Raw genomic sequence first — 20,357 nt, 5'->3', positions numbered from 1 at the left:
TTACACGAAAAAAAAAAATTGATTAAATATGAATTACTGCAAAAAAAAAATTAAATCTGTAAATGTCACCTCTACTTTGCTTTAATTCTTGTGAAATGCCTAAAGGGTTAAGAAACTTTCTAAATGCTGTTTTGAATACTTTCAGGGATGAAGTTTTTAAAATGGACTGATTTATAGCGGGCTTCTAAGGGTATGTTCACACACAGTCAAAAACGTCTCATAATGCGGAGCGGTTTTCAATAGAAAACAGCTCCTGATTTTCAGATGTTTTTTGTGCCGCTCGCAATTTTCGCTGCGTTTTTTATGGCCGTTTTTGGAGCTTTTTTCAATAGAGTCTATGGAAAGCGGCTCCAAAAACATCCCAAGAAGTGTCCTGCACTTCTTTTTCGCGGCCGTTTTTTTAAGCGTAAAAAAACGCAGCGAAAAACGCTCCGTTGGAACGGATCGCCGTTTTCCCATTGAAATCAATGGGCAGGTGTTTGAAGGCGTTCTGCTTCTAATTTTTCGGCCATTTTTCGAGCGTTTACGGCCCGAAAAACGGCCGAAAATAGGCCGTGTGAACATACCCTAATACATAAGGCCCTCAAGGCCACTTCACAACTGAACTGCCCCCTGTAAAAACAGGCTTTTGAAATTAACTTGAAAATGTGAGAAATTGCAGCTAAAGCTCTAAGACTTGTAACGGCCCAGAAAAATAAAAGGCAGTGAAAAAAGCGATGCAAACATAAAGTAGACATATGGGGGATGTTAAGGGCAAGGTGTCGCGAAAAATAATATTTTTTATATAATATTGCTTTTAGTATGCCAATCAAATAAATTGTATTTATTTGTGTTGTACTTTTTATTTTTTCTAACTTTTACTTCTCTATGGGGGCTGCCATTTTTTTTTTCATCTTTGTATGTGTCGATTAACAACACATACAGAGATGGAATACGGCAGCTACAGTGCATAGGAGTCAATGAACGGCTCCCGTCTATTGTATCTACTCTCTGGCTCTGTACTGCGCAGACGCAGGTCAGAGTCACACAGAAGAGCAGCTGTTTGCAGGGAGATAGCAGGCGCCATCATGAAGACCAGCTGCACTGCAGGTAAGGTGTGTGTGTGTCTCCATCTGTCCCTCTTCTCTCTCAGACCGCCACTCTCGTGACCCCCGGCGGTCTGAGAGAGAAGACCCCCCCCCCCCGCCGACGGGGACCCCTATTGTCGTGCAGGACTCTGTATAAAGGACACATGATGTAACTGTCTTGGGAAAGCTGGGTGATAAACAATATGCCCGCTGTTAGTGTGGTACCCAGCTTTCCCAGACCCCTGAACGATAAATCTCTCTTGTTGTGCTGAGACGGAGAGGTTCATTAGTCACATTCCCAAACAGTCTCAGTACAACTAGAGAGATTTACCGTTCAGGGGTCTGGGAAAGCTGGGTGACCACCATTACCACTCCTACTGGAGTGTGAGAGGTTCATTAGTCACATCTCCAAACACACTCCAGTAGGAGGGGTAATGGTGGACACCCAGCTGACCCAGAAGCAGATATAACCAGGAAAGGGCTGGATGGACGGGCTGAGGGTGCACAGGGTTTTTGGTGACCCCCTGTGTCATGCGATTGGACCTAGGTTAGCGGTTCTGATGCAGACGGGGGTTTATGTGACTATAAATCTGTCCATAACTAGAGCCAGTGCACTCAGGACAAGCCCTGCCCTCATGCCGTAGTTGTGTGGTTCTGTCTGCAGTGATGGCGCTGGGTGGCTCTGACACCCGCCTCCCCCGTCGGGTCATCTCAGGACAGAAGGGGTGTCCGGATTGGAGACACAGCGCCGCACCTGTCCTCAGGTTGTGTCTGGTATTGCAGTTCACCTCCATTGAAGTGAATAGGACAGAGCTGTAATACCACACACGATAAAAAAGACACCCCCCCCCCCCGGTGGCCAACATAGGAAAACATGTCAAATTATTATTAAATTTTTAATACTTTCCACCATGTGGAAGAAAAAAAAAAAAAAAAAAGTTTCATTCGCGACACATTCCCTTTAATTAGCAACAACTTTGTGTGGTATAACTGCCTGTCTTACAAGCAGATACATTTAAATTGAGAAAAATGGTAATTTTTCGCTACATTTTGGTGTTTTTCACAATTAAATACAGAACGTATCGAGCTAATTTTACCAGTAACATAAAGTCCAATGTGTCACGAGAAAACAATCTCAGAATCGCTTCGCAAGGTGAAAGCATTCCGAAGTTATTACCACATAAAGTGAAACATGTCAGATTTGAAAAATTAGGCTCTGTTAGGAAGGTCAAAAGTGGCCACAGGGTGAAGGGGTTGCCCAGTTTAGAGAACCCATTTGAATTCTGAGTTAATAGGGGAGGGGGGTCTTATTTTCAGGATCCTCATCTCTTGGCCATAGTAAAGAGGGGTTATAAAATGGGTCTCCTTCTCTGGAGGACCGGTGCGGTCCTGCATTACAGACAAGCCATTGATATGAATGGACACTGTGGAGGCGCTGCGGGGAAACTAAAGACTTACTAGCAGGCTTCCCACATATCGGCTGATCACTGGGGGTCCTATCAGGGGGATACTGTGATCAACTTATCCAAAGCGGAGACCCCCTTTTAGTAAAAGACTTAAGTGCTAAAGATCAATAATAATTTTAAAAACTTTATTCACATTCTCAATATACCATTTGACCCTACAGCACAAAATACACGGGTTACGGTCGATGAAATCATAAGAGCAAAATATACCCCGGCAGGGAGAGTGTTAAAAGTAGGACACGCGCAGTTAGAAAGCAACGCACCTAGCTCTTTGTACATACGAACATACATCTCCTACGTCATAGTCACCAGTGTATCCTGATCTACTTATGTGTCTTTTCCCTTGAACGCCAGGCGCTCCAGTTACCTGCAGCCCCTTTGCGTCTGCCTCCTCCATTCAGCCTAACTGGCTCGTACAAATACACCAGCCCAAAATACGAGCCGTTACCTCGACACCCAGTATGAAGCAGCGTCCCGAAGATAAACGACTCTATCACTATGGAGACGATGAGAGCTTCCGCCTGGTACACTCATTTCCGGCCGCGGTTGTCAGTTTCTTCTACAGAGTGCGTGAAAACATAAAGCTGTGGTGTGACAGCGCCACCTACTGGTCTTTGGGATAGAGGACACGAATGAAAGGAGAGGCGGCAGGCATAGATAGATGTGTTCTACAGATGGGGAAGTCATTACACAGAGCTTCAGTACAAGGGAGGCTGCTGGGAAGTTTCTCTGTAGCAATGGTCTCCTACCTGTGGGTTTCCAGATGATGGGAAACTACAATTCCTAGCATTCCCATGTTCCCAGCTGTAGTTAGATCACCGCCATAGAGATCCGAGTACTATACGGGTATGCTCACACAGGGTGGATGCACTGCATAAAAGCACAAAGTGTATCCTCCTTGGTTGCCTCAGGGAATTCCATCCAAAAAGCTGCACCAAATTGTGGTGTCGTTTTTTGTCCGGAATGTCCGTTGCGGAAAACTGCGCGTTAAAAAAACAAATCACACTGACATCCTGCAGTCCGGCCTCCTTGGATGACGTTTTATTGACCACTGTAGCGGTCACTTGGGATGAAACGTCATCCCAGAAAGCCGGCATGGATTAAGAAACACAGATTTCTGGGTAAGTATAAGATTTTTTTTTCCCGTTTTTGGAGGAATCACAGCTTTTCGACCGCAAAAAATGCAACGTCCACTATTTGTTGCGGGTTTTACCCGCAACAGAAAAGCCGTTATTACGCAAATACAATTGACATGCTGCGGACTTAAAAAAACACACCGCAGGTCAATTTCTGAGTGTTTTTTTCCGGTCATAATTTACGCAGCGTATGGATGAGATTTGTTCAAGTCTCATCCACTTTGCTGCTACTGTATTATGCTGCGAATTTCCCGCAAGTAGATCCGTTGCGGAAAAACTGCAGTATTTACACAGCATATGAACTCGGCCTACCTGTTTGTTGTCTTGTAAGTGGACGTGATTAGACTGCTCCCTATACGTCTATGGGGCATATTTAGCAAGTGAAACTCCAGAAAAGTAACCCCTTCCCGACATGCGCCGTGTATATATACGGCGCACGTCGGGTGGGGGAGTATGCAGCGGGCTCATGGGCTGTGTTACAGCCAACACTTCCGGGTAACGAGCGGGATCCCGCTCGAGCGCGATCCCACTCGTTTAACCCGTTAAATGTCGCAGTCAACAGCGATGTCATATCCCTATGTGGGAGGAGGGAGGATAAAACGGAATGCATACATTAACCCCTACCCAACATCTGACGTATATATGGCACATGTCGGACAGGGGAGTATGGAGCGGGCTCACGGGCTGAGCCTGCTACATAGAGCGAGCGTGGCAGCTGTGTGTTACAGCCGACACTTCCGGTAACAAGCGCAATCCCGCTAGTTTAACCCGTTAAATGTCGTGGTCAATAGCGACCGTGGCATTTAAATGACTAAAACAGGGGGATGACACCCTGTAAGGGTATGTGCACACGACCTCTTTTCAGACGTAATGGAGGCCTTTTACGCCTTGAATTACGCCTGAAAAGACGGCTCCAATACGTCGGCAAACATCTGCCCATTGCTTGCAATGGGTCTTACGATGTTCTGTGCAGACGAGCTGTCATTCTACGCGTCGCTGTCAAAAAACGGCGCGTAAAATTACGGCCACGTCAAAAGAAATGCAGGACACTTCTTGGGACATTTTTGGAGCCGTTTTCTCATAGACTATATTGAAAACAGCTCCAAAAACGGCCGTAAAAAACGCAAGTTGCTCAAAAAACGTCTGAAAATCAGGAGCTGTTCTCCCTTGAAAACAGCTCCGTATTTTGAGACGTTTTTGACTCTGCATGTGAACATACCCTAATGTTCCAACGCACCCCCCGCGATGCGATCGGGGGGTGCAGATGGTTGGCATGGCAGACTGGGAGCCTGATATAGGCCTCCAGGTCCGCCATCTTTGTAGGAGATAGGAGACTGTCGGTATCACAATATACTGCAATAAATTAATATTGCAGTATATCGTGCAAGGGATCCAGCTGATTCAAGTCCCTTAGGCCTCATGCACATGACCGTAGCCATGTGCACGGCCGTGATTTTCGGGTCGGCCAGCTGCGGAGTGTCACCCGCGAGCCATCCGCAAATCGCGGGCCATTATTTGCTATGAGCCTGGACCGCAGAACATATGTACGTTCTTTCTGCGGTCCAGGCTTCTGCGCCATGCACGGACCGTGGAAACCATGAATGGGGACGCAATTCTCCCGTGGATATGGTGACAAAACTCAAATTTTATTTTTAACTATCTCTTTTTCCCTTGTAAAAGTAGTAAAACATGGATCTAAATGTTGCATGAAGACCGATAGGATGCTTTTTTCCAAGCTGCTCCTACCCAGATTGCAATATGGTGTAATCCAGATCATCCACTGCTCCAAAAGGGCAGAATTAATATATCCGGGGATTCAGATGAGTCGCCCTGTGAGGCCATTTTGACCGTCAGCATAGTTTTGAGACTGCGGCCTAGCGCCGCGTGTGAAGCCGGGACCTCGATTTTTAGACTGGCCCGCTCGCGGCTCACTTCCACCTGCAGGACACCCCGGAACATCCACTGTTAGACCATTTCACACCAGCAACATTCCCCTCTTAAAACCAGCTAGCAGGAGACGTGGTCGCTGGCACCAGGTGAGGAAAAATCTCCATTAGGGGAATCACCTCCACCATCCCCTCATAAGCATTGTCCCTCTGTATGGACCAGAATCCATATTCCCCCTGCTTCATCATATCTTCCCCCTGCTTCATCATATTGCCTGGCAGTCCCAAGAGATGACTACTCAGGGGATAAAATATAAATCAGAGGGACACACAAGACCAGCGGCTCACTGGCCATTAGAGATATGCCAGGAGTGGCGCACAGACGGGGCCGATTCTAGCTTTTCTGCTGCCTGAGGCGAAAATTGAAATCCCCCCCCCCCCGGCTGTTCTACATCACTAGCATCTTTTTCAAACTCATTCGGATGCGCCATTGCATTATACTTCCCTGGCATGCGCGGTGCAGCAATGAAGTCGGGCAAAAAATCCGCCTCGCTGCACAGTGCACGCAGATGCAATGGCGCATCCGGGAAAGTTGGAGGAGACTGGTAGTGATGTAGTACAGCCAGGGGGTTGTCAATCAAGCATGGAAAGGTGGGTATGGAGTCAGGACTATGTGACTCTTCAGGATAGCGGCACCGATCCATGACCCTTTATAGAGTAATTAGCATATAGTGTGCACCGTTTTAAACAGTTGATTTGATATATTTTGTTGCATCTGGAAAAAAACATACAGGGGAATGTTTGGAAATATTGTGAGGTCATGTATTACTGCATGGTGGAGGTTCAAGGGGTTAAACCTATCTGACAGCTTCCCATGAAATATACAATAAATTGAAATCAATTCCATTTGCCCTGCAATTTTATTATTATAAATATGTCATATATAAATACAGCTTCAGAACCAAGCTCATTACATATATACATCCCGAGAAATAAGCTCATTACATATATACAGCACCAGAACAAAGCTCAGTACATAAATACAGCACCAGAACCAAGCTCAGTACATATATACAGCACCAGAACAAAGCTCAGTACATAAATACAGCACCAGAACAAACCTCAGTACATAAATACAGCACCAGAACAAACCTCAGTACATATATACAGCACCAGAATGAACCTCAGTACATAAATACAGCACCAGAACAAAACCTCAGTACATATATACAGTACCAGAACCGAGCTCAGTACATATATACAACACCAAAATAAACTCAGTACATAAATACAGCACCAGAAAAGAGCTCAGTGTATATATACAGTGAAGGAAATAAGTATTTGATCCCTTGCTGATTTTGTAAGTTTGCCCACTGTCAAAGACATGAATAGTCTAGGATTTTTAGGCTAGGTTAATTTTACCAGTGAGAGATAGATTATATTTAAAAAAAAACTGAAATTCACATAGTCAAAATTATATATATTTATTTGCATTGTGCAGAGTAATAAGTATTTGATCCCTTTGGCAAACAAGACTTAATACTTGGTGACAAAACCCTTGTTGGCAAGCACAGCAGTCAGACGTTTTTTGTAGTTGATGATGAGGTTTGCACACATGTTAGATGGAATTTTGGCCCACTCCTCTTTGCAGATCATCTGTAAATCATTAAGATTTCGAGGCTGTCGCTTGGCAACTCGGATCTTCAGCTCCCTCCATAAGTTTTCGATGGGATTAAGGTCTGGAGACTGGCTTGGCCACTCCATGACCTTAATGTGCTTCTTTTTGAGCCACTCCTTTGTTGCCTTGTCTGTATGTTTCGGGTCATTGTCGTGCTGGAAGACCCAGCCACGAGCCATTTTTAATGTCCTGGTGGAGGGAAGGAGGTTGTCACTCAGGATTTGACGGTACATGGCTCCATCCATTCTCCCATTGATGCGGTGAAGTAGTCCTGTGCCCTTAGCAGAGAAACACCTCCAAAACATAATGTTTCCACCTCCATGCTTGACAGTGGGGACAGTGTTCTTTGGGTCATAGGCAGCATTTCTCTTCCTCCAAACACGCCGAGTTGAGTTAATGCCCAAGAGCTCAATTTTAGTCTCATCTGACCACAGCACCTTCTCCCAATCACTCTCAGAATCATCCAGATGTTCATTTGCAAACTTTAGACGGGCCTGTACATGTGCCTTCTTGAGCAGGGGGACCTTGCGGGCACTGCAGGATTTTAATCCATTACGGCGTAATGTGTTACCAATGGTTTTCTTGGTGACTGTGGTCCCAGCTGCCTTGAAATCATTAACAAGTTCCCCCTGTGTAGTTTTCGGCTGAGCTCTCACCTTCCTCAGGATCAAGGATACCCCACGAGGTGAGATTTTGCATGGAGCCCCAGATCGATGTCGATTGACAGTCATTTTGTATGTCTTCCATTTTCTTACTATTGCACCAACAGTTGTCTCCTTCTCACCCAGCGTCTTACTTATGGTTTTGTAGCCCATTCCAGCCTTGTGCAGGTCTATGATCTTGTCCCTGACATCCTTAGAAAGCTCTTTGGTCTTGCGCATGTTGTAGAGGTTAGAGTCAGACTGATTAATTGAGTCTGTGGACAGGAGTCTTTTATACAGGTGACCATTTAAGACAGCTGTCTTTAATGCAGGCACCAAGTTGATTTGGAGCGTGTAACTGGTCTGGAGGAGGCTGAGCTCTTAATGGTTGGTAGGGGATCAAATACTTATTTCTCTGTGCACAATGCAAATAAATATATATAATTTTGACTATGTGATTTTCTGTTTTTTTTTTATATATAATCTATCTCTCACTGGTAAAATTAACCTAGCCTAAAAATTCTATACTGTTCATGACTTTGACAGTGGGCAAACTTACAAAATCAGCAAGGGATTAAATACTTATTTCCTTCACTGTATGTGGCTCTAGTGTGGTAATGAATTGAAGCACAGGCCTCAGAAGCAAAGGAGCACCTAGTGGATTTTGGGGCCTCATTTTTTTAGAATATATTTTAGGCACCATGTCAGGTTTGAAGAGGTGTTGTGGTGCCAAAACAGTGGAAACTCCCCAAAAACTATACACCTCAAGGACAAGGAATTTCTCTAGGGGTATAGTTAGCATTGTAACTGCACAGGTCTTTTGCTATATTTATTGGAGTTTGTCTGTGAAAATTAAAATCTACTTTTAATTTGATTAATTTTTACAAGGAATAAAGAATAAAAAGCACCCCAAAACTTGTAAAGCTATTTCTCCCGATTACTGCAATACCCCATATGTGGTAATAAACTGCTGTTTGGACCCACGGCAAGCTCAGAAGGGAAGGAGCGCTATTTTGATTTTGGAACGCAGATTTTTCTGGATTGGTTTTCAGTGCCATGTCACCTTTTCAACCCCCCAAAAATGACCTCATTTTGGAAACTACACCCCTCAAGAAATGTTGCTAGGGCTATAGTTAGCATTTTGACACCACAGATTTTTGATGAATTTAGTGGAATTAAACCGTGAAAATGAAAATCTACTTTTTTTCTGAAAAAACATAGAAATGTTTAATTTTTACAATGAATAAAAGAGAAAAAGAACCCCAAAATTTGTAAAACAATTTCTCCTGATTATGGAAATATGCCATATGTGGTAATAAACTGCTGTTTGGATCCACGGCAGGACTCAGAAGGAAGGAGCAATATTTGGCTTTTGGAGCTCAAATTTAGCTGGAATAGTTTTTGGATGTCATGTCGCATTTGCAAAGCCCCTGAGAGACCAAAACAGTGGAAACCTCTCAAATGTGACCCCATTTGGGAAACTACACCACTTAAAGGGAATGTGTTGCCAGCAAAACATGTTTTTTTTTTTTTAAGTTAAACAATTAGTGTGTAGGTGATTAAACATTGTTCTAATTTTTTTTATTTTTTTCACGAGTCAGGAAATATTATAAATTGGATTCAATTTATAATATTTCCCAGCACTGGTCACTAGATGGAGCAATTCCCAAAATTGCAGCATTGCATGTGGTAAAGCAACCACATTGCTTTATGCTGCAAAATTGGGAAAAAATCCCTCGCTCTAGTGAGCTCTCAGAATCCCCCCCTCCTTTATCCTAGCTAGTGCCGGGAGAAACGAGGGGTTTGAACGGTCTAACCTCCTACACTGTGTGTCGCCATTTTTTGAGCTAACACACAGTGTAGAAGGTTTACATACACTAGTAAACACACACTGAAACACGAACATACATAGAAATCACTTACCTGCTCCAGTCGCCGCCGCTCCCTCCGGTCCGTCCACTCCGTCTGCTGCCGCTGCTCCATGTGCACAAGTCCGGAAGCCGCGACCGGAAGTAGTAATCTTACTGTCCGGCCGCGACTTCCGGTCCACAGGAAAATGGCGCCGGACGGCGCGCATTTCAAATTGGACTGTGTGGGAGCGGCGCATGCGCCGTTCCCACACACACGGCGTACACCATAGCGGATGGAACGGGCCCCGTTCGCAGTCCCTATGGGACTGGAGCTGCCGTATTCCATGTCTGTATGTGTCGTTAATCGACACATACAGAAATGGAAAAAAAAATGGCAGCCACCATAGGGAAGAAAAAGTGTAAAAATAGAAAAAAGTAACACACAAACACACAAATAAATATAAACGTTTTTAATAATACCCTAACATAAAACTGATATAAAAAAAACATTTTTGGTGACACTGTTCCTTTAAGGAATCTATCTAGGGGTATAATAAGCATTTAGACCCCACAGGATCGTTTTCATTTTCATAAAGGAGAAAAAGGAACCCAAACATTTGTAAAGCAATTTCTCACAAGTACGGCAATACCCCACGAGGTCAGAAATGTTTTTTCATTAGAAATTAATTAACCCTTTCAGGGCTGATCCATTTTTTGTGTTTTCATTTTAGTTCTTCCCTTCCCACTTTCCAAGAGCCATAACTTTTTTTTATTTTTCCATCAGGCTTATTTCTTGCAGGAGGAGTTGTAGTTTCTAGTGACACAATTTAAAGTACCATTTAATGTACTGGGAAACTGAAAATAAAATTTGTTGCAGGTTAAAATTGGAAAAAGCTGTGATTCCTCCATTGTTTTTTGGGTTTCGTCTTTACGGCTTTCACCGTGCGGTAAAAACGACAACTTAAATTTTTTCTGAGACTTAATACGATTAAGGTGATAACAAATTTATACAGTTTTTTGTTTATATTTTACTACTTTTATAAAGTAAAAGCTATTTGTTAGAAAAAACAAACGTTTTGTTTCACCACATTCCGGGAGCCATAACTTTTTTTAATTTTTGGTCAATTGAGTGGTGTGAGGGCTTCTTTTTTGCGGGACGAGCTGTAGTTTTTATAGGTACCATTTTTTGGTACATACAACTTTTTGATCACTTTAAACAGCGATTTTGGCGTTTTAAGTTCTTTATTTCTTACGGTATTCACCGTGCGAGTTAAATAATGGTATATTGTAATAGTTCAGACTTTTACGGATGCAGCGATACCAATTTTGTTTATTTTTTATTTTTTTTACATTACTTTAGAGCAGGGGTCTCAGGCACGCGGCCCGCGGGCCACATGCGGCCCTTGGGGCTGTCATCTGCGGCCCGCGGGACACAGAGCCGCTAGTGCAGGCTATGCTCCGGGACTCTGTGGAATTCCCTGACATCGCTGTCCATATATGAACAGCGATGTCTGGGGCTTCCCCAGAGCCGGAGTCCCGTGCAGAGCGCTAGCATAGGCTCTGCTATGGGACTCTGGGGAAGCCTCTGACATCGCTGTCCATACATCGACAGTGATGTCATGGGCTTCCCCAGAGCAGGAGTCCCAGTGATGTCAGGAGCACAGCTGGAGTCCCATGAAGAGCCTACTTGCGCTCTGCCCGGGACTCCAGCTCTCGGGTTGCCCCTGACATCCATGTCCATATATGGACAGTGATGTCAGGAGCAGAGCTGGAATCCCAGGTAGAGTGCTAGAAGCGGCTATAACGGTAAATAACGCTATACAGCCCTCCCCTGTAGATAACACCATACAGCCCCCTCTGTAGATAACGCCATACAGTCCCCCTGTAGAAAACGTCATACAGCCCCCCTGTAGATAACGCCATACAGCCCCCCTGTAGATAACGCCATACAGACCCCCTGTAGATAACGCCATACAGCCCCCCTCGAGATAACGCCATACAGACACCCCCTGTAGATAGCGCCATACAGTCCCCCCTGTAGATAACGCCATACAGAGTCCCCCCTGTAGATAACGCCATACAGCCCCCCTGTAGATAACGCCATACAGCCCCCTGTAGATAAATCCATACAGCCCCCCTGTAGATAATGCCATACAGCCCCCCTGTAGATAGCGCCATACAGCCCCCCTGTAGATAGCGCCATACAGCCCCCTGTAGATAACGCCAGAGTCCCCCCTGTAGATAACGCCATACAGCCCCCCTGTAGATAACGCCATACAGCCCCCCTGTAGATAAATCCATACAGCCCCCCTGTAGATAATGCCATACAGCCCCCCTGTAGATAGCGCCATACAGCCCCCCTGTAGATAGCGCCATACAGCCCCCCTGTAGATAACGCCATACAGACCCCCTGTAGATAACGCCATACAGCCCCCCTGGAGATAACGCCATAAAGACACCCCCTGTAGATAGCGCCATACCGTCCCCCCTGTAGATAACGCCATACAGAGTCCCCCCTGTAGATAACGCCATACAGCCCCCCTGTAGATAACGGCATACAGCCCCCCTGTAGATAACGCCATACAGCCCCCCTGTAGATAACGCCATACAGCCCCCCTGTAGATAGCGCAATACAGCCCCCTTTGTAGATATCTACAGAGGGGGCTGTATGGCGTTATCTACAGGGGGGGCTGTAAAAAAGGCACTATCTACAAAGGGGGGGGGGTTGTGTGACACCCAGGGGAGGGGGGGCCCAGTCAAAAGTTTGCTATGGGGCCCAGTCTTTCCTAGTTACGCCCCTGCCTGTAGGGTTTGTTAACTTTTTTAATTTGGCCGCGATTATGAAACTTGCAGCAAAACCGCACAATTCATATAACAGATTCGAAGGTTGCTTAAAAAAAATGAGTACAAGACACATAAAAACATTAGGTTTATTCACACAGTGTGGTCAAATAACATCATGTGCTGCGATTTTGTGAAAACCGTGGCAAAAAAACCATATTTTGAACAAACTGTGAACACTGTATATCCTAATATCACAAGTAGCAAGAAAACATAGGTATGATGAGCGCTGCAGGATGAAGCCAGTAGTTATTTAAATTATTACTTGATTAATAGCTACTAAGTGGTGCCTTTATCAATAACATGATTACGGTTCGGTCCCGTAACGCTTAAGTGGAGTTCACACTGTCTTTTGTCGCTTTTTTTGATGCAGAAACGGCGTCGGAAAGTGCGCCAAAAAAAGCTCGAAATCGCCTCCTATTGATTTCAATGGGGGGCGGAGATGTTTTTTTTTTCCACGTTCGGAAAAAAACGCTTGCGGGAAAAAAAAGTGTTGTGTCCTGTCTTCAGGCGTTTCAGTCTCTGACCTCTACATTTACATCGATGGGAATCAGAGAAAGCAGCGGTTTTTGCCCGCGGCGCTTAATGGCTGGGACCAAAAAACGTGGCAAGTGTTCTGCCGGCAAGTCAAGATCTGCCTCCAAATTTCTGAAGGCATTTTGAGGCAGATTATTCTGCGTGCAAAAAACTAGGCCTGTGTGAACTAGGCCTTACTATTTAGCAATAAAGTAATAATTTAAATGAATCCACCTACTACTGGCCTCCTCCTGTAGCGCTCATCATACCTGTGTTTTCTTGCTACTTGTGATATTACCATTTGGACAGTGGCATAGCTATAGGGGCCTCAATTGAAACTGCGGCCCGCGGCCCCTTGCACCACATCTATTCACACTTAGGGTATGTTCACACGTACATGTTCGATACGCCTGAAATTACGGAGCTGTTTTCAGGAAAAAACAGCTCCTGAATTTCAGACGTAATGGCATGTGCAGGCGTTTTTCGCAGCGTCCATTATGGACGTAATTGGAGCTGTTTTTCTATGGAGTCAATGGAAAACGGCTCCAATTACATCCCAAGAAGTGACATGCACATCTTTGACGCGGGCGCCTTTTTTACGTAAAAAAAAATGACAGTCGGCACAGTACATCGTAAAACCCATTCAAATGAATGGGCAGATGTTTGCCGGCGCTTTGGAACCTGTATTTTCGGATGTAATTCGAGGTTAAAACGCCCGAATTACGTCCGTAAATAGGGTGTGTGAACCCAGCCTTACTATAGTAACTGGGGCCTATGTAATAAACTACAAGGGCCCCTGTTACTATAGTAACCATATACTTATCATTCCTGAGTGCAGCACTGCTCTGGACGTCTTTCAGTGTCACAGTGCTATGTGCGCGCACACAACCTCATGACGCTGAATGGCATCAGGACCTGCGCTTGCCCCAGAGCTGAAGAGGGTAAGTATAAGGTTAATGTCAGCTGGGGCCCTGTATCTAAGCCTACCATGTGGTAGCCTTAGATACAGGGCCCAGCAGACAGTATCACATTAAGGGTATGTGCACACGATAGCAGGCTTTTACGTCTGAAAAGACAGACTGTTTTCAGGAGAAAACAGCTGCCTCGTTTCAGACGTAAATGCTCCTCCTCGCATTTTGCGAGGCTTCTCTGACAGCCGTAAATTTTGAGCTGTGCTTCATTGAGTTCAATGAAGAACGGCTCAAATTACGTCTGAAAGAAGTGTCCTGCACTTCTTTTGACGAGGCTGTATTTTTACGCGTCGTCGTTTGACAGCTGTCAAACGACGACGCGTAAATGACAGGTTGTCTGCACAGTACGTCGGCAAAGCCATTCAAATGAATGGGCAGATGTTTGATACTGTCTGCTGGGCGCAGCCCGGGGGACTCCAGTACTGCTCCTGTCGTTACTGTCCATATATGGACAGTGATGTCGTGAGCTCCCCAGTTATAAGGCCGGATTCAGACGAACGTGATTTGCGTTCGTGCAACCCGCGTGGTCTTCACGCGGCTCGCACGGACTTATACAAGTCTATGGGGCAGTGCAGACAGTCCGTGAATTTTGCGCAGCGTGAGTCCGCTGCGTAAAACTCACGACATGTTCTATATTTAGGCATATTTTGCGCATCACGCTCCCATTGAAGTCAATGGGTGCGTGAAAATCACGCGCACCCCACGGAAGCCCTTCCGTGGGACGTGCGTTATTCGTGCAACAACAGTAAAAGTATGAATGTAAACAGAAAAGCACCACGTGCTTTTCTGTTTACAAACATCCAAACGGAGTGTCATAAAGATGGCGGCTGAGCGAAAAGCACGCAGCCGCGCATCCATATGAATAGGACACACGGAGCTGTCACGCTGCTGCCACGCGCGCAAAATGCAGGCGGTTTTTGCGGGCACAAAACGCTTACGATCGTCTGAATCCGGCCTAAGTTTAACATACCTGTGACGGATGTCACACAGATGCATCCATCACCCATAGGCTCCCAGGCCTAATTCACATCTGCATTGGAGGCTGTTAGGGGCCCCCATCGCAGATTCCGCCGAAAATACCGGAAACAATAGCGCAGCATACTGCACTATTGTTTCTAGTAAAACCACAGACACCCCAACGAAACCCATTAAAGTCAATGGGTTCCGTTGGGCATCGGTTGTCGTTTGCACTTCCAGCATTTCGTTGTGCTGCTCCTCTGACGGAGCAGCACAACTGAATACCGAACGCAGATTTGAACAGGATCTTACCTGGTTACTAGCGATTATTCACCTAGTTTTGAAAGTAGGTGAATGACCGCTAATAACTCCTATTGCAGGGACTCCTTTGTATCTGAAGGAGTCCCGGAACTAGGTTTTTTTTAGTGGCGCACATGATGCGCCAAATTTCTGCCGCTTGTCGGATGATCGTGCGCTTCTCCCAAGTCTCAGTAAACTAAGCAGTGACAGGTCTAAGATCTCATTCGTTAGCTTACATCACGTGGTGTCCATCACCTCAGTTCATTGTCCTACTTTTAAAAGTAGGCCAATGACCCGGGATAACCTGGGACCATGTGATGTAAATTAACCAATGAGAGCATAGAGCTGTCACTGCTTCGTTAACGGTCACAGACCCAGGAAGGTAAGTATAATAATTCTTTTGCTTTTTTAACCCCTTAGTGTCTAAGCCTGTTTTGGCCTTGTGGACACAGCCGATTTTTGCAAATCTGACATGTGTCACTTTATGTGGTAATAACTCCAGGATGCTTTTGCCTATCCAAGCGATTCTGAGATTGTTTTCTCGCGACATGTTGTACTTTATGATACTGAAAAAATTTAGGCGTTAAATTCAATATTTATTTGTAAAAAAACACCAAAATGTAGAGAAATTTTTCTAAATTGTAATGTAGCTGCTTGTAAAACAGATCGTAATACCACACAAAATATTTACTAGTTAACATTTCCTATATGTCTACTTTATATTTGCATCGTTTTTTGAACGTCCTTTTATTTTTCTAGGACGTTACAAGGCTTAGAACTTTAGCTGCAGTTTCTGGCATTTTCAAGAAAATTTCAAAAGGCTATTTTTTCAGGGACCAGTTCAGTTCTGAAGTGGCTTTCAGGGCCTTATATATTAGAAAGTCCCCATAAATCACCCCATTTTAAGAACTGCAAAGTATTCAAAACAGCATTCAGAAAGTATTTTAACCCTTTAGGCATTTCACAGGAAATAAAGCAAAGTAGAGGTGAAATTTACACATTTCAATTTATTTTTACGAAATTCATTTGTAATACAGTTTTTTCTGTAACACAGAAGGTTTTACCAGACAAACGCAACTCAATATTTATTGCCCAGATTCTGCAATTCTTAGAAATATCCCACATGTGGCCCTAGTGTGCTAATGGACTGAAACACAGGCCTCAGAAGCAAAGTAGCACCTGGTGGATTTTGGGGCCTCTATTTTATTAGAATATATTTTAGGCACCATGTCAGGTTTGAAGAGGTCTTGTGGTGCCAAAACAGTGGAAACCCCCCAAAGGTGACCCCATTTTGGAAACTACACCCCTCAAGGAATTTTTCAAGAGGTATAGTTAGCATTTTTAGCCCACAGGTTTTTTGCTAAATTTATTGGAACTGGTCTGTGAAAATGAAAATCTACTTTTTTTCTGAAAAAACATACAATGTTTTAGTTTTTACAAGGAATAAAGGCGAAAAAGCACCCCAACATTTGTAAAGCAATGTCTCCCGATTACGGCAATACCCCATATGTGGTAATAAACTGCTGTTTCGACCCACGGCAGGGCTCAGAAGGGAACGAGGGCCATTTGGATTTTGGAGCGCAGATTTTGCTGGAATGGTTTTCTGTGCCATGTCGTGTTTGCAACGCCCTGGAGGGACCATTACAGTGGAAACTCCCCAAAAGTGACCCCATTTTGGAAACTACACCCCTCAAGGAATTTTTCTAGGGGGTTAGTTAGCATTTTGACCCTACACGGTTTAGGCTAAATTTATGGGAATTATGGCGTGAAATTGAAAATCTAAATTTTTTCTAATAAAATGTAGTTTTAGCTCAGATTTTTTCATTTTTACAACAGATAAAGGAGAAAAAACACCCCAATATTTGTAAAGCAAACTCTTCTGAGCACAGCAATACCCAATATGTGGTAATAAACTGCTGTTAGGACACATGGCGGAAGTTAGAAAGGACGGAGCGCCATTTGACTTTTGGAGCTCAAGTTTTGCTGGAATGGTTTGCGGCCCCATGTCACATTTGCAAAGCCACTGAGGGGCCAAAATAGTGCAAACCCGGCAAATGTGACCCCATTTGGGAAACTACACCCCTCGTGGAATTTATCTAGCGGTATAGTGAGCATTTTGACCCCACAGTTTTTTTGCTGAATTATTGGGATTATGCAGTGAAAATGAAAATCTACATTCTTTCCACTAAAATGTTGAATTGTTTTCATTTTCACAAGGAATAAAGGAGAAAAAGCGCCCCAACAATTGTAAACCAATTTCTCCCGAGTACGGCAATACCCCACATGTGGTCATAAACTGCTGCTTGGATACACCGCAGGGCTCAGAATGACAGGAGTGCTACTTGGCATGTAGATTTTGGTTGATTGTTTTTTGGGCGCCATGTCGCATTTGCAGAGCACCTGAAGTACCCGTACAGTAGAAACCACTGAGAAGTGACTCCATTTTGGAAACTTTACCCCTCAGGGTAATCATCTAGGGGTGTACTGAGCATTTTGATCCCACAGGTGTTTCATAGATTGTATTAGAATGAGGCAGTAAAAATGAAAAATTATTTTTTTCCCCAGAAATATGTCGTTTTGCACCCAATTTTTTTTCCCACAAGGGGTAATAGGAGAAAAAACAACACATAATTTGTTACCCAATTCTCCCGAAAACGGCAATACCCCATGTGTGGCCCTAAACTGCTGTTTGGGCACATGGCAGAGCTCAAAATGGAAGGAGTGCCATGTGGCTTTTAGAGCACAGATTTTGCTGGACTGGTGTACGGGCGCCATGTCGCATTTGCAGAGCTCCCTTAGGTACCAGAGTAGAGCGTAAAACCCTGAGAAGTGACCCCATTTTGTAAACTACACACCTCAAGGCATTTATCATTTGCCTGGACATATGACAGGGCTTAGGAGTGAAAGGCGCATGTGAGACCTATTATGGTGATTTTCGCAGCATTAGCCCACAATGGCAGGGCTCTGGGGTCAAATAGTAAAACAAACCCCCAAGTAGTGACCCCCATTTTGGAAACTGCACCCATGAAGGCATTTTCACCACACAGGGTTTTTTTTCTATTAACAATGAATGCTCAGTGGATTTCCACAGGTATGTGCCATTTTAGTGCACAATATTTTGTGCCCAGTTCGTGCTACTGAAGACAAATAGCTCAAACTGTTAAGCGGGTTCTCCCGGGTATGGCGATGCCATATTTGTGGACGTACACTGCTGCTTGGGCACGCTGCAGGGCTCAGAAGGGAGGGAGCGCCATTTGGCTTTTGGAGCGTGGATTTTGCTCGCTAGTTGTTTTGTTCGGGGTTTTGCTGGTATTTCAGTTATGATGTGGGGGCATATGTAAGCTGTGCGGAGTACATCAGGGTATAATAAGAGGGTATAATAATGGGGTAAATAAATAATTATCCACAGATGTGTGGTCAGTGTCGCACTGATAAATGGTGCCCAATCTTATCTGCTTTTGGACACTCTGCACATTTTGCGTCGCCATATTCTGAGAGCCAAAACGTCTTTATTTTTTCTCCACCGGAGCCGTGTGAGGGCTTATTTGTTGCAGGACAATCTGTAGATTTCATTGGTACCATTTTGGGGTACATGCAATTTTTTGATCACTTTGTATTTCATTTTTTTGGCAAGCAAGGCGACCAAAAACCTGCAATTCTGATGGTTTTTATTATTTTATTTTTTATGGCGTTTGCCATGCGCTATGAATGACAATTTTACTTTTTTCTGCGGGTCGGTACGATTACGGCGATACCATATGTATATAGTTTTTCTTATGTTTTGCAGCGTCTGCACAATAAAATCTCTTTTGTTTCAAATAATGTTTTTTTTGTCTCACCATATTCTGAGAACCGTAACTTTTTTTATTTTTACGTCAAAAAAGTGGTGGGAGGGCTTGTTTTTTGCGGGACGGGCTGCAGTTTTTAATGGTATAATTTTGGGGTACATGCAACTTTTAGATCCCTTTTTTTATTCTGTTTTGCGAGGGGTTGTGACTAAGCGATTCTGGAATCGTTTTTTATTAATTTTTTTTACGGTATTCACCGTACGGGTAAAATAGCGTGATATTTTTATAGTTTGGGTCGTTACAGACGCGGGGATACCACATATGTGTACTTTTTTTTATGTTTTTTGGTTTTTCCTATAATAAAAGTCTTATTATAGGAAAAAAGGCTGTTATAGTGTTTTTTAACATGAAACTTATTTTTATTAACTTGTTTTAACTTTTTTTTTTGTCCCACTAGGGAACTTGAAGGCATGAAGCCCTGATCACTATTCTAATACACTGCACTACCTACATAGTGCAGTGTATTAGAGCTGTCAGCTATTCATTGACAGCAAGCCTATTAGGCTTCGCCTCCCGGCGGGGCCTAATAAGCTTCCGTACTAGGAAGCGATTGTTAGGCTACGGTTGCCATAGCAACCATCGGAACACCTGCGGGTGCCGATGGTTGTCATTAGCAACCATAGGGTACGATCTAATCACTTAGATGCAGCCAAAGCTGCATCTAAGGGGTTAATCGGCCGGATCAGAGCCTAGCTCAGGTCCTGGCCGTTAGGGCACGATGTCAGCTGTGACAAACAGCTGACACCAGCGCCCGTGGCAACCATCGTGGTTGCCAACAGGCTACAAGACACTTCGATGCATCAATCGCGTTGATCGATGCATCGAAGGAGTTAATCGGCCGGATCGGAGCCTAGCTCCGGTCCTGGCCGTTACAGCGGGGTGTTGCACAGCCGATACCCGGAGGTGATAGCGCTGGCTCAGCTTCTGAGCCAGCGCCATCACATACACACGTCATGGAGCTGTGATTGGTCAGTCTGCTTTGACTGACCAATCACAGCAATCGCCGGCAGTAGACCGCTGTGAATGGTCCCCTGCCGTCTTACTGTGCCGATCATCTGTCATAAACAGTTGACGGCACAGTGCTGTCACCTTGTCCTTTGACAGGCTGACAGTTTTTAGCCAGGACGCACCGGTACGTCCCTGTGCCTTAAAGCACTTCAATACCGGACGTAACGGTGCGTCCTGGTGCGGTAAGGGGTT

The 20,357-nt window shown here is 44.5% G+C and overlaps 1 protein-coding gene across 6 annotated transcripts in view; it reads right to left on the bottom strand.

Moving 5' to 3' along the window:
- The window catches only part of IFT46 (intraflagellar transport 46), a 126,408-nt gene extending 123,342 nt beyond the window's left edge, over nucleotides 1-3,066 (bottom strand). For 2 of the 6 annotated variants that reach the window (XM_075840054.1, XM_075840050.1), the window contains exon 1: nucleotides 2,901-3,044. In XM_075840054.1, the coding sequence (XP_075696169.1) occupies nucleotides 2,901-2,930 (30 nt within the window). In that variant the 5' untranslated portion in view covers nucleotides 2,931-3,044. Of the gene's footprint in view, nucleotides 1-2,900 lie in introns of all 6 variants that reach the window. The other 4 variants (XM_075840048.1, XM_075840053.1, XM_075840051.1 and 1 more) reach the window with 3 other exon arrangements.
- Nucleotides 3,067-20,357: the final 17,291 nt, after the last annotated feature.

Source organism: Rhinoderma darwinii, chromosome 10, assembly GCF_050947455.1.
Source record: "Rhinoderma darwinii isolate aRhiDar2 chromosome 10, aRhiDar2.hap1, whole genome shotgun sequence".
Lineage (NCBI taxonomy): Eukaryota > Metazoa > Chordata > Amphibia > Anura > Rhinodermatidae > Rhinoderma > Rhinoderma darwinii.
Note: the sequence above shows the minus strand (reverse complement) of the source record. Positions and strands in the feature narration are given on the sequence as shown.